General features: G+C 50.4%; 1 protein-coding gene across 1 annotated transcript; it reads right to left on the bottom strand.

Annotated features, from left to right (window-relative positions):
- Window positions 1-3027: 3027 nt before the first annotated feature.
- NODAL (nodal growth differentiation factor) lies at window positions 3028-10139 on the bottom strand. The gene is made up of 3 exons (XM_005904233.2): window positions 9944-10139; window positions 4821-5512; window positions 3028-3202 (listed from the first exon to the last, which is right to left on the bottom strand). Exons 1-3 carry the CDS (start codon window positions 10137-10139, stop codon window positions 3050-3052), a joined length of 1041 nt encoding a protein of 346 aa, XP_005904295.1. The 3' UTR covers window positions 3028-3049.
- Between the last annotated feature and the right edge of the window lie 4279 nt (window positions 10140-14418).

Raw genomic sequence — 14418 nt, 5'->3', positions numbered from 1 at the left:
AGGTGATGTGACCCTTCCCCAGGGAGCTTGGAAGTGAACACGTACATGCTGGGGCCAGATGCACCCGAGAAGGCCCTTCATTGGGTCTGCAGGGAGCCCAGACCACAGCTTTCCTGGTGAGGGCTGCCTCTGCCCCTCAGGAGCACTTGTTAGAAATCCATCATAGCTGATGTCTTAAACGAAACTACACTGTGCTGCGTGAGCATCACATTCCTTGCTATTATTAATCCAGTGAGGCCCACATATTAGTGTTGAGAGCAAGAGTCCTGTCCTTCCATGTCTCAGATGTTGTCAACAGAAGGTCACAGAACAAAACAGCAGGGAAGTTCAGAGCTCAGGCTTTGGAGTAAGATAGGCTTGCATTCCTGCTCTGCTGCTTAATAGCAGCCAAATTCTCTCCAACAGGATTCTCAGTCTCTAAGCTTTGGTTTCCTTCTCTAAAATAGGGTTAAGATTAGTTGGGACTGAGGTGGTTGTGGAGCTCAGGTGTAATTATGGAAACCACTTAACCCAGTGGCTGGTAGGTCTAGAGCTCAGTAACAGCCCAGTTAGTGCGACAAGCAGAGGTGGGTCTGTATTCCCCAGGATGTGCAAGTTTGGGGTGGAGCATGTTCCTGCAACCCCTAGGACTAAGTAATCTCTTCATGGGAAGTTGGGGCAAGTAATTTGGAAAGTCCTTTCATACAGCCTTTACTTTGCCCCAGAGCCAAGTAGGATATCAACTTAAAAGGCAGTTTAGGCTAGAGGGATAAGGCTTTACTGCTAGTAAAGGGGAGATGACAAAATGGAGACTAGCCTGACTGCTGCTGTGTGAGTCACAACTGCTCCCCAGTTTCTGCTTTTTTCTCTACTCATTCCTGGGCCAGGCCCCCCACCCCCCACCCCCACTTCCCAGGCCAAGGAATAATGCATCCAGTTTCCGCCAGTTGGCTACTGACTTGGCACTGCTACAGGAACAGTAGGAGGAGACCTCTGCCTAGAGAGCGAGTTAAAATACATCTGACTGGCCTATGAAAGCCCCTTCCTGACCCTCAGCGTAGGGCAGGACTCGGTGCCCGAAGGCAGAATTTTCTCAGACTTAAGGCCTGCACCAGCATGGAGGGTCCAGAACACAGCTGTGCTGCCAGGCTGGGCCCCAAACACCTCTGACCAGGTGGGAGATTGCCCATGCTGCTGACACTGAGCTTCCATCAGAGGTCAGCAGAATGTCCTTTCACGCCTTCGTGCCTGCACCTTCTGCTTGATATGAGGCACTGTCCTCTCATCAGTGGGGTTTGTTCTGTGAGTTGGTGGAGCTGCTAACTGTAAACACTCGCACAAGCTGCAGCCACAAATAGCTTGACCTTTCACTTTCCTGGCCCCAGTCACAGAAGAACAGTTAGGCACCCACTTGGGGATGCCCTAAAGCCCTGGGGTGGGATTTTCACTCCCAAGAACCTAAGTTTGGTAGTGGAACCAGGATTTCAAACGTCCTATTCTAAAGGCTAAGGCCTTGACCCAAAGCTCAGGGAACAAAGACCCCTAGACTGTGAAGGATGGCGCCTTTGGGGCTCCAGAGACCAGAGCTCAGCTCTCAGCCCTGCCACTCCTAGCTGTGGCATCAGGCCACTAGGCCTCACTGGGCTCTCATTTAGGAAAGAGGATGGGACAAAAGTTGACCTTGCGAGGACTCCTACCTCTACTGTTTTCTAAGTAGAGTCCAATGCAGAATCCTATTGTGATTCTGAATTGTGGGGAGAGTGGGCTATTTCCACTCTAGGGTATGAGCAACCAGATCAGTTTTGTTGCTGAATCAGGGCATTGAGGTTTCTCAAGCCCAGGCCTGGCTCAAGCCTAGACAACCCTGCCTAGACCAGGATGACTACCTTGACTCAACCAAGTCAAATGTGAGTCACCTCCGAACCCAACAAGTATTCCCACATGATGGGAATCATTCTCCTAAGGTTGAAGCATTAGTCAATCAGCTGCTTTGGAAAGCAGACTGTTTACTGTGGACTGATATTTCCGATAAAATGGCCCCTTCACCCTGCCAACAAAAGAAAAATTCAGCCCCTGTTTGGGCAGTGCTGAGGCCAACTGGTAAGGGAAAAGTAGAATCACAGGGACACACTAGGATCCACCTGCTTTCATGTCACAAGACGAGGCTGAGCAGTGAATTACTCACCTGAGGTCACAGCTGCTCAGCGGCTAAGCTGCGACCATAACCCAAGTCTTTGCCGCCCAGGGCAGGGTCCTCACCTCTATGGATAGGAAACTCAGGGCCCTCGTTAATAACACGCATTGACCAGACTGAGGTGAACTGTCACCAACTTTAATAGACTTGGATTCTGCCTGCCAAAGCAGACTAACTTGGGAACACCCCAGGGCTCCAGCTTCTGTAGTCCAACGTGGCCAGTTCTCTTGGACGAGTTCCTGCCTCACCCTTCAAAGGCACCAGCTGGCCTAGGAGGACTATACAATGGCTTTATTGTTTGCATAACTCATTAGCAGAGATCCACTCCAGAGAGCCTCTGGACAAGATTGCTACAGGCCAGCCAGAAAGCTGCAGGGGTTCCCTGACCCAGCCTGAGGCAACCAGAGCCAATGGACTCTTTTTAATTTTACATAGTGATACTTAATATTTGGGCGGTGAGGGCGGGTGTATGTCAAAGGCTACGTTTGAGAATACACAAAAGTTACAGACAACTTGTCCCACCTCAAAAATAAATGCACATAAGCTTCAACTCTTGCATACAATTTCTGAGGGTTCAGCGGTTGAAAAAAATCTGCTAAAGGACTCCTGCACTAGTGCCTTCTCACGTCCCTATCTGTTCAGCAGAGAGAAAACCCAGCAAGGCTGCTTCACAGGCTTCCTCCTCCCTCTCCTCTGCTCACCCAGACTCCACAGAGCCTTCATGGACAGGGCGGCAGCCATTTCTCCTCAGGTCTGGTGGACAGAGCAACTTTTCCCCCCCCTGTTTCTCCTCATTAGATTAGATGGTTACTAGGTCTTCCAGGAGCTTCCCAACCTTCCAGGTACAGGCAAATACAACACACCAGCAGGAGCTCCTCAAAGGCACCCACATTCCTCCACAATCATGTCTTTATGGTGGTCTAGAAGCACTCTGCCATTGTCCACATATAGCATACTCAAGGGCTTGGTCTTCACTGGGGCACAGCAGGTGGCAGGGACTCTGTGGGGTTGGTACCGCTTCAGGAGACTCTGTGAAAGGGAGGAGAGGAAGGTCAATTCACATCCCAATGGTCAGGTCAGCATGGTGTCATTTCTGGGTAAAGTGTGAAGTTACAGAGTTAAAATCAGTTTCTATGTGCAAAAATAGAAAATTCTTTTCATGAATCAGAATGCCAATACATCATCAGCTCTAATATCTAAAATAACTTTTTTTTTCTTTTTGTTAAAATAATTCTTTTAAAACAGCCTTTAAACAGAAGACTCTGAAAAGCTGTGTCTGTGTGAAGCAGTAGCTAACTTATATGTTTTCCTATTCTAGTCTAGAGTGAATACCAACTTTAAAAATATTCCAGGAAACTCCTGGTTTAGTTCCAGAAATATGAAGCAGAAGAGAGTCATGCGGAAATTCACAGGGGAGTTGCTTTGATGCCCAGAGAAGGGCAAACAGAGTCAACAGGAGAAAAGGTAATAAGTTCTTGGCATTCTGGAACTGGGCCCTGTCTCTGGAGTCCAGTGGTGGCTTTTCAGATCAGCATTAAGATCTGGTGACTTGGCGGTTATCTGAGTCTCTAGTTTCCTCTGACCTTGCTACAGGTAGACTGGTGGACTGCAGGGGGGCCTAAGAGAGGCTTGGGAGGGCCTGTGCCCAGGACAGGTCCTCTAGGGCAGTGGCCCCCGCCACTGCCTCCCTTGAATGAACCCAGCTCACATGCTGCGCCCCTGAACTCTGCCTGAGGCTTGGCATGGAGGATGTATTACAGGTCCAAGAGTCTCAGTCTAGGCTTCATAGGGTAAAATAAAAACACTTTGGTCCCATCTGACCTTTGAGAATGGGTCAGGACCACCATATTGGGCTCTACTCTGCTTTTTGCATCTCGTTTCCCTTTCATTCCTTCCCCTCCACCACCTTCTAGACCACATAGGCTGATTAGTGGCACCTGGTGGTAGCCTCTGGCTTTACTACTCCTGCAAAATGGGCGGTCAGCTCCTGTTTTTAGGCAGCAAAGTAGTGACTGGAACAGTATTATCTCTAACTTGGCCTCATAATCATGGCCCCATTGCATCAATGAGTTACAGATTTCTAGTAATGATCAAACAGCATCATATCTGTTACCCACTAACTTACACGTGTGGTATACATATCATCTCATGGGACCCCACAACAGCCCTACAGAATATGGCACTGCTATTCCCATTTTACAGGCGAGAAAACAGGCTCAGACAGAGTAAGCAACTTGATCAATATCACATAGCCAATGAGTAGGATTCAAACCTATCTATACCCAAACGCCAAATCCTAAACTTCCTTTCCTGGAATGTCAGGGCAGGGGAAGGAGCTGAGACACTCCAGTCTACATGCCCCACCCGTAATTTTATGAAAGAAGGAAAAAGCCCCAGAAAAGCTAGGTGTTCAAGGCCACCCAATGGGGCATGACTCCTCGTAGGCTCTCTGAGGATGTTGTCGCTGGTCATCTCTCTGTCCTTAAAACCTAGCACAGAACCTTATAGGTGCTCGAATAACTGTGAATGAAAGAACATGGGAATTTAACAGCAATTTAAAGCTGGAGTCCTGTCCCCTTGATGTTGAAGAAAGGACACTTCACTCCCACAGCTTACCGCCTCCCCTCCCCAGGCCTCGGCTACGTACCTGGATGTATGCATGGTTGGTCGGGTGGAACTCTTCCCCCACGGGGTTAGGACACTCGCCCTCGCAGCGATACGCATTGTACTGCTTGGGGTAGATGATCCAGGAGCCCCATCCGATGAGGTTGAAGTCCACCTGGAACTTGACCTTCCGACAAAGTTGGCTTCTGTCCTGCACGTGGTACCGACGGTGCCTCGTGCCCCTCTCCCGGGAGAGCTGTCCTTCCTGGGCCCGCCAGGAGCTCTCCGCTTCCCACAGCAGGGTGGAGCCACCCAGCCGCCTCTGCTCCGGGGAGAGGTTGGAGTAGAGCAGGAGGAGCACGTCAGTGACAGGTGGGGTGGGAGGCCGCCGCCAGCACTCTCCAGCCAAGCTGGACGTCTGCTCCCGCAGCCCCCCCGGGTGCTTCAGCCACTTGGAGAGTGGCCTGGTCACCTCTAGGACCATGCTGCCTGAGGAGAAGGTAACCTGGGACAGAGTGACAGTGAACAGGTCCATCCGAAAACGTTCCAGGCAGTCGGGTGGGTTTTTATCCAGCTTCCGCTGGTGGAAAATCTCAATGGAGAGCGGGATATTGGGAGGAAGGGCCACGGGGCTGGACAGCTGCAGCCGGAGCTCAGCCCACTCTAGATCCTCTTCTTGGCTCAGGAAGGAGAAGTCAAAAGCAAAGGTCCAGTTCTGCCCATCCACCTGCATATCTGGGTGAGAAAACAGAAGGAAGCTGGTGAGTGGGGGCCTCCTGCAGCCTGAGTTGGTGTAACAACCACCATAGCTCATGAATGAGCCCTTACCTTATATGTATCATCTCTCTTAACCCTCACCCCAACCCTGTGAGCTAGGAATAGTACTGAATCCATTTTTAAGATGAGGAAAATTGAGGCTCAGAGAGATTAAATCACCTGCCCAAGGTGTCAGTTGTTGGAAGGTCACAAAGCCAAGAATAAACCCAACTGCAAAGCCTAATCTGAAAATCACGGTTCTGCCACTCCCGCTTCAGACACTCCAGAGAACAATTGGTAAAAATTGGATGAGTTCGTCTCCTTCTCCTCTCTCCTCTCACACGTGCAGTCTAAGGCCAAACCCTGAGCTTTCTGACAGAAACCCTGGGCTTCCACCCACCCTGTGACCCTGGAGCAAGTCAGCTTTTTTGGCTCTGTCTTTTCATTGGAAAGGGTGGCCTATTTCACAGGCACGATGAGGTTGCTACACAGATCATGGAAAGGACTGGAACCCCCAGGAAGGCACAGGCAATAGAAGCCAAAGACTGGCCACCCTTTCCCCCACCAATTCCTAAAGACAGAGGCAGACACTCCAAGAGTTCTCAGCAACCTTACAAATACATTTCTAAAGACACTCTAAGCTTGACTGTGCACTGATCTTGTATTTTTCCACCCAGTGGTCTCTCCTACCTAGCAGGGCGCTCACTCCTTCCTGCTCCAGGTCATCTATGCATCTGGGACAGACAGCAATCACTCACCCAGCACAGTGAAACCCCAAATGAATGAAAAGGAATAGAATGGGGAAGCACATTCCATTCATTTTAGTCCTGGATCAATTTGGTCTGATATCTGGGAATAACACACAGGGGTGGATCTTTCAGGTTACCTGAAAGTGATCTTTCACTTTTTTCGAGCCCAGTTTCTTCTTTGCAATGGGAACAGTAATGTCCTACCTCTCCCTGCATGACATGAGGACCCAGGGAACTGAAGATGTTTCAAGGTTGATTGTTAAATAAAAGGCAAAGGCTATTCATAAGAAATAAAAACAGAAACGCTTTAGTGAATCAATCCTGAAGATAGTGATCTCTGATTTAGGTCCACTCTGGGCAGACCACGTAACAGTTATTTCTTTTTTTTTTTTTTTCCAGTTGTCTCATAGGACATCTTTGGTCAGTAAGTGGATTTCTCTGGTTAGTCCAGCCTGTCTTAGAAGGAGGTAATTCCCAGCTTCAGCCTCCTGAAGCTTCTCCCAGCCCATCCCTAGCTGTTCTTTTTCACTTAATCTCCACTTCCCTTCTCATTAGCACCTGCAGGGGACAATAACCAGCCCCTGACTAGCAACTCCCCAGAGGTGTGGCGGGAGGCTGACATTACCCACTGCCCATCTCAGCACCACCTGGCCACCAGGGGATTAGGTGGGACATGTAGCAACTCCTCTACAACTCCACCTACACCAGGACTTAAAACTTATTATCTCAAGTACCCACAAATGGCTTTCTAGAGGAAGGTATTCCAGCTCAGTGTTTAAGAGCAGGGGCCTGGTGTCTCCCATGATGGATTAAATTCTGCCACTTGCTGTTTAAGACTGGGCTGCAATCTTTGGGCCTCTGTTTCCCTCTGGGCAAAAGGGAGATGGTGACAGTATCCACCTCACAGGAGTGTTGAGATTTACTGAGATAATGTGTGTAAAGTGCTCTGCCCAGTGCAACCACCAAAGTGCAATAAATGGCCATCATCAACTGTCTCATTACTCAGGTCCCGGTTAGAAATGAAGATGTCCAGGCAGTGAGGGGCCAGGGCAGGGGAACAGAATCATCTGTTGCTGGGGTGGTAGTGCAGATGCAGGGGTGGGGAGGAGTACATTCCTTCCGCTGGAAGAGTCTGCAACCCCACAACCCTACCCGCAGCCAAGAGCTCCCCAGGATTGGCTTTGGTTCATCTTAGAAGAGTGGGGTGTCTAATCTTTGAGGATCACCAATGCCTGATAAAAGCTAAGAATGCTGTCCCCAGAACAAACTGTATTTCCTACTTACACAATAAATGTGATTGGAGGGTGATTATAAAGAAGGGGTTCATGGACACCCTGAAATTGAACACAGACTTGGCCACACGGGCTCCAATTCCTTGGAATTGGAAATCTTGACCCATTTCCCATTCTAAAGAAAGAAGTGGTTGCGTTCATCACCTTGGGTGTTGAGTTAGACTTAGGGGCTCTGTAGAAAAAGAGGGTGGGTGTGACACTGAGTTCCCACCCTACATTATTATAAATTGTGAGGCCAATTACTATTAACTGCTTCCCTCATGCCAAGTATTTTACAAGCATTGTCTCCTTAAATCCTCCCCACCATTATCACCATTTTGCAGATGAAGAAACTAAGGTCCAAGGTGAAGATGGTTAAACAGTGAAAGATCTAATTTAGTTAGACTCCAACACCCATTTCCTCTTATCCTGTGCAGCTTACAAATAAACCCAAGATGGAAAGGAGCCAGTGTGGGACATCCATTCTCCATCAGGCTCCCTCCAGGCAGGCTCTTGCTGCTTTTGAAAAACAAGCCAATTCACAACTCTGTGTATATAGTTAAGGTCACTGTACACATAATAAAATTTGTGATTTAACCCTTTTTATGTACTTTACTCCACACTCACACAAATGAGGTAGAAAGAAAGCCCTTTATTTTTACAAAAGGATAAACTAGAAAAGTCAACTGATAGGCCAGGGACACAGGGGTAAGTGAGGAAGCAGGGTTTGTGGGACCAGAATCTAGTTTTCTATACTCCCAGACTGTCACATTACTACCAATCTTCTGGAACTCTGGAAGGAGGGAGAGATCGGGTAAAGTGCACCTCTCACTTTGCGGCCACCAACCCCACCCCCACCTTTCTGGCGGGGTGGAACACGCCAGTAATTTTCAGACTGCTCCACCCCCGGGGTGTCCCCAGTCTGGCTGGTCCCCAGACGACCCTTCTAGAGAGGGTCACTGGCCGTCTGACCCCAGACGCGGCAGGCCAGCGAACTAGGAGCCCCCATCCTCGGATCACAGAGGGCCGGCGGGTGGCCGTCAAATCAGATTATCGGATGTGGATTTCGCCGGAACTCTCGGGAGGACCGTCTGGCCCCAGCAGGCAGAGCGAGGTGCAGGGAGGCAGGGGCCACCCCCCGCGCTAGGATGTGGATTGCCCAGCATAGAGGAGCCGCGCGGGAAGGGCTCCCTGTTCTCAACATCTACCTGCATCCAGTGCGCAGAAGGCATGCTGCCCCCATCTCCGAGGGGCGTACTCCCAAAGTCACCATGGGAGTGACCTCAATCCCTCCAAATCTAGGCCCTGAGCTCTGTGTCGCCTGGGATACTGACACCTACCTACCAAGCCTGCCTCAGTTCTCGATTTCGGGGCACCTCATCTCTAATCCCTAACTTCTGAAACCTAATCCCTGATGTTCATGCTTGACATCCTGTTTCGAAACTCGGTCTCAGCCTGAGAAACTCTCCACGGCAGACCTAGGGGCGCATTCACCTTCACTAGTGAAAAGGAAAAAAAAAAAATTCAACAAAATAATTGTAGCAATAATAAGGACGATTTGTTACTGTGCCTGGTTATGTGTTAAGCATTTTCTGTGCATTGTCAGTAGCCCTTGCACGCCTATAAATGAAGTGAAGTCGCTCAGTCGTGTCCGACTCTTTGCGACCCCATGGACTGTAGCCTTCGGGCTCCTCTGTCCATGGGATTCTCCAGGCAAGAATACTAGAATGGGTTGCCATTTCCTTCGCCAGGGGAACTTCCCAACCCAGGGATCGAACCCGGGTCTCCCGCGTTATCGGTAGACGCTTTACCGACTGAGCTACGAGGCACTCTTGTTCCTATTCTGTGGTCGACGCTTTCGCGACCTGTCAGGCTCCTCTGTCCATGGGATTTCCCAAGCAAGGATACTGGAGAGGGTTGCCATTTCCTCCTCCAGGGGATCTTCCTTACCCAGGGATGTCTCCTGCCTTGGCAGGCGTATTATTTATCTCTGAGCCACATGGGAAGCCCTATCACTGTTCTACAGATGTGCAAACCGAGGTGCCCGGAGATTACAGTAGTTTAAGACCGCAGAGATAAGAAGTGGCACAATCAGGCTCCCAACCTATAGTCCGCACTCTACCCTAAACAAGACCGGAACGCTGAGCTCTCGGTCCGGGACACACCCCGGATACCACCAACCCTGTGCCTCGAGACAACGTGGACGCCGAGAGACCCTCAAGCCCAGCCCCTGGACGTGCCCTTCAAGCGTGCGGGTACGTCCTCAAATGGCAAGTCCCCGGCACCGAGCCGCAGCCCCTGCTGCTCAAGGGCCCTCCCGGAGTCTGGGGGAGGGAGCGCCCGAGGCACCCCGGGTGTTGAAGGGAGCAGGGAGGGGCGGGGCTGCCTACCTTGCGCCTGCAGGCTACGGATGATGTCCGCCCGGGGCAGGGGTTCGCGGTATAGACTCAGCATATAAGCGAGGGGGGATGGCGACGACGGCTGCCCCCACGGTCGAAGGGGCACCGGGGCCACCATCGCGGCGCCCGCCTGGAGGAGAGCCCACCAGGCGTGCAAGAGGAACAACCACAGGCACTGGGCGTGCATGGTAGGCTGGCTGAGCCCCAAAGGCAGCCTCCTCCTCTTATATCCTGGGCCTTCGCAGCCGCCCCGCCCCTGCCCTTCCTCCCTGGGGGAAGCTTTGAGATCATATAACACCCCTACCCCACCCCACCCCCCCGACACTGTCACCCGGGGTGGCCCCCCACAGGGACCACCTTCTGAGGGCGGGTGAGACCTGAGACTGGTAGGGAGGAGGAGACTCCAAAAGTGTAGGAGGTGTTAGGTTCAGGGTCTGTCTAGTTTGCCTAGTATGGGCACGCTGGCACGGGGCTACTCCAGGTTTTGTTTCCCAGATACAGCAGGCTTGTCCAAACTCCCAGGTCAGAATTATGGCTTCCTTACTCTGCCCCACCTGGGATCCCTGCCCTTTCCTCTTCCTCCGGGTTCCAAATAGACATCTAGCTCAACCAGGAGCAGGTGGAGAAAGGGAGCTGTGGATACCAGCGGCTCTCAGGCAGGGTGCGGCCCCACACTGGCCCAGGAGGCTTCAGCCCAGCCTGGCCCTGTGCAGGCTTCCAGGATACTGTCCAGATGGCCTCTGGGAGCACCCCTGGCCTTATCTGGCAGGGCCTGCCTAGAGAGTTAGCCTCTGAAAAAGTACTGGGTACTGGGAATTGCTGGAACAAAAACGATGAGTGCCAGTGGAAGTCCATGGGGACCTGCTTCAAATACTGAAGCTCCCTCCTGGAGAAGACAGAGGGCAGGAGTGACCAGGATGAAGGATGGAATTCTCCATTGGAAAAGGAAGTGTTTGGAAGCTGGAGCCCAGGGCACAGCTAACAGGGTGATCCTGGCCCGCTCGAGGGGAGTGTCTGTGATGGCATCAGGATCTTCCTTCACAGATGCACTTCACCCCAGGGATTTCAGAAAAAATGTGTTGCCTGTGTTGTCAATGTCCCGCAGTCCCTGCCTCCCCTGGGGACTCAGTTACCCCAGAGACCTGGATTTCAGCTCAGGGACGCTCACTTTTTTCTCTCTGGGCCCTGCTTTCCTCCTCTACACTGGAGTAGTCCTTGTCTGGTCTCCATTCAGCTGGAATTACCTGTAAAGAAATGTAAATCTCTGCACCCAGCTGTTCTCTACTCCGGAAACCTTCCCCGCCCTCCCCTCCCCCACCTGCCCTGTGCCCCTGGTCTTTTCCTAGGGCCTGATGTGTGTTTATTGAAACTACAAGTGGGCTTCCCTGGTGACTCAGACAGTAAAGGATCCGCCTGCAATTCGGGAGACCTGGGTTTGATCCCTGGGTTGGAAAGATCCCCTGGAAGAGGGCATGGTGACCCACTCCAGTGTTCTTGCCTAGAGAATCCCCAAGGACAGAGGAACCTGGGGGGGCTCTAGTCCCTGGGGTCGCAAAGAGTTGGACACGACTGAGCGACTAAGCACAGCACAGCACACATGCCAGGCACACCTAGGCTTCTTTTACAAGATGCCTCCATCCAAAGAGCCACAGGCTCTGCCTGACCAGGTGTTAGACAATGGAAGGAGGCCCAGCAGGCTCAGCCAGGAGTTCTAAACCCAAGTCTGGTGGAAGCCAGCCTAGCCAGCAGGAAAGGGTCTCACCCACGAGAGACGTGGGCTGTAGACCCTTGCTGACTTCGGGATCAGGACAGTCTCCTTAACCAGATGCTTGTTAGTTCCTTTCAAAGCTAGAGAATGTCTTGTTCATCATGATCTCCTTATAGTACACATCATATTTGAGAAAAGAATCTTAGCTGAGTAAATTAATCAGTGAATCGCACTGTGTCCAGACTCTCCTGAAGATAAGTATCACCTGGGGTGTGTGTAAACTGCTGCTTCCTGCGTCCCAACTAGGCCTTCAGAATTAGAAGTTGGAGAGAGACCTTGGTAACCTACGTATTTAAGAAACACCCCCTTGATTCTTACCAGACAACTTTGAGAACCTGGATGAGTCCAGGATCTTGTTGCAGTTTGGAACCAACCTCTCTGAATTCAGTTTCCTCATCTATAAACTATGACTGGAGACACCTCCTTCCATGAAGATTCAATAAAGCAAATGGTAAAATCCTTTGCAAGCCCTTAAAACCTGGTGTTTTTGTAAAGCCTTAAGCATACAGGTATTATGGGTGCTCTGTGGTTGTCATTCAACTTCCCCAGCCTGGGGGCTTGCAGGATGGGGATTGTCTGTCCTGTCCCTCTGCATCAGACCTGTCCCCAGAGAGAAAAGATGCCCTCATCCAAGTGATGAATACATAAAAAGCAATGAGGGACTTTCTGGTGCAGAGGGCACAGGTTCTATCCCTGCTCGGGGAACTAAGATCCTGCATGGCTGGAGAAAAAGAGAGATTGTGGTTACATAAAGGTATAGCAGTCAGCCTGCCTCAAAACCCATGTGTCCTAGAATCCAGGTGGTCCCTGTTTAAACAGGGGCATTCAGCACCAGGACTGGGAAGGAACAAAACAGATGATCTCTTTATTAAGCTTTATTCATTCCATGTCCCCTCATACTATGTGGTACCTAGTAGGTGCTCAGTAAATATTTCAGTTAAAATAAATGATAATAATAATAGCTAACACTTACTGAGCACCAAATACAGTAGGCACTCCGATAAACACTGCATTGATTTTATTCTCATCCTCACTTCAGAGAGGAGAAAATGGAGGCTCAGAGGGAACCAGGTGACTTGCTCAAGGCTACACATTTACAAATGAAAACAGCCAGTCTGTGAAGGGCAGCTCTGCTGGTTACACAAACCCATGCTTTTAGCCCTCTGGCTTCTCCAAAGATGACAAGGTGGACATGGGTGTGTGTGTGTGTGTGTGTGCTCAGTCACTTCAGTCCTGTCTGACTCTTTGCGACATAACCTGCTAGGCTCCTCTGTCCATGGAATTCTCCAGGCAAGAACACTGGAATGGGTTGCCCTGCCCTCCTCGGGCCTTGTACTAAGACTTAAAAAGAAAGAAAACCTCTCAAAGTTTTGTTTTTCCCAGGGTCTGGGAGCTGCAGACAGAGCTCATTTCTAATGTGTATTGGCCCAAAGCCGTGTGGGGACCTGCAAGAGGGATTCTGTCAAAGCCCGTTCATCACTGGATTTTTCCAGCTGGGGCACTCTTCAGGACAGAGGTTAACAGTCATTCTCATTTGTAAGAGGTATTTGTTCATCCAGAACCTGTTTCCTGCAAGAAGGGCCAGAAGCGCCTTCTTCCCAGGAGGGGAATGACACCTTCTCGCTTCCCCTGCCCCAGACGAACTGACCGGCAGATCACCTGACCTGGGAGATAACCTTTGAGGGTCAGCCCAGCTAGCTGGAGGGTGAAGAGCCAAGACCTCAAAGTTCTCGAATGCTTTCCATTGGGCCTTCTGGACCCTTCCTCCCTGTGAGCAACAGTGTGCCGGGTTAAGTGCTGGAGCTTTGAGGTCAGGCCGCCAGAAGGCAAAATCCTGGACATATTAGATCGTTACCATCTTGAAGATTTTGCTCATCGCTGTAAAATGGAAACAAAGAATAGTATTTACTCTACAGGAATGCTGTAAGCAGTAAATGTGTGTAAAGTGGCGATTGGTCATTTGTTTATTCATTCATTGAACAAACCTGCTTATCTAGGAGTCTCAGCAAGATAACTGCAGGTGTTAGGTTCTCAGGAAGTCAGGACAGAAAGACATTTCGGTTCTGCACATATTTTTTCCCTATTTATTTTTGGCTGCGCTGGGTCTTCATTGCTGCACGTGGGCTTTCTCTAGTTGCCGTGAGTAGGGACTACTCCCTTGTTGCAGAGCACAGGCTCTAGGGTGCAGGCTTCAGTAGCTGTGGGACATGGGCTTAGTTGTCTGCAGCGTGTGGGATCTTCCTAGACTAGAGATTGAACCCAGGTCCCCTGCATTGGAAGGCAGATTCTTATTCACTGCGCCACCAGGGGAGTCCCTCTGCACATATTTAATGAGCATTTCCTATATGCCAGTATGACCCTGACTGTCTTGGCATATATGTAGCCTATAGAAGCCCATGTAATCCTAATCACCCCTCCCTGAAGCTCTGAGGGATATAAGGTTATTTCAGAGATGGGGAAACTGAAGTATAGAGGAATTAAAGTACAGAGGAATTAAAAATGATGATCAAAATCATCATTTTGAAGGTGGAGGGTGTCTGCTTTATTATGCACCTCCCATACCAGGCGCAGCCCCTGCTACACAGAAATCAGTAAGGATTTGTCATTTGATTGAAGGAGGTCCAGATTCCCGAAACAGGTTCCCAAATCACACCTCTGCCTTTCATTTGCTCCTTCTCCATGCAACCTCCTGCTGTTT

Source organism: Bos mutus, chromosome 28 (genome assembly GCF_027580195.1).
Source record: "Bos mutus isolate GX-2022 chromosome 28, NWIPB_WYAK_1.1, whole genome shotgun sequence".
NCBI classification, from domain to species: domain Eukaryota; kingdom Metazoa; phylum Chordata; class Mammalia; order Artiodactyla; family Bovidae; genus Bos; species Bos mutus.
Note: the sequence above shows the minus strand (reverse complement) of the source record. Positions and strands in the feature narration are given on the sequence as shown.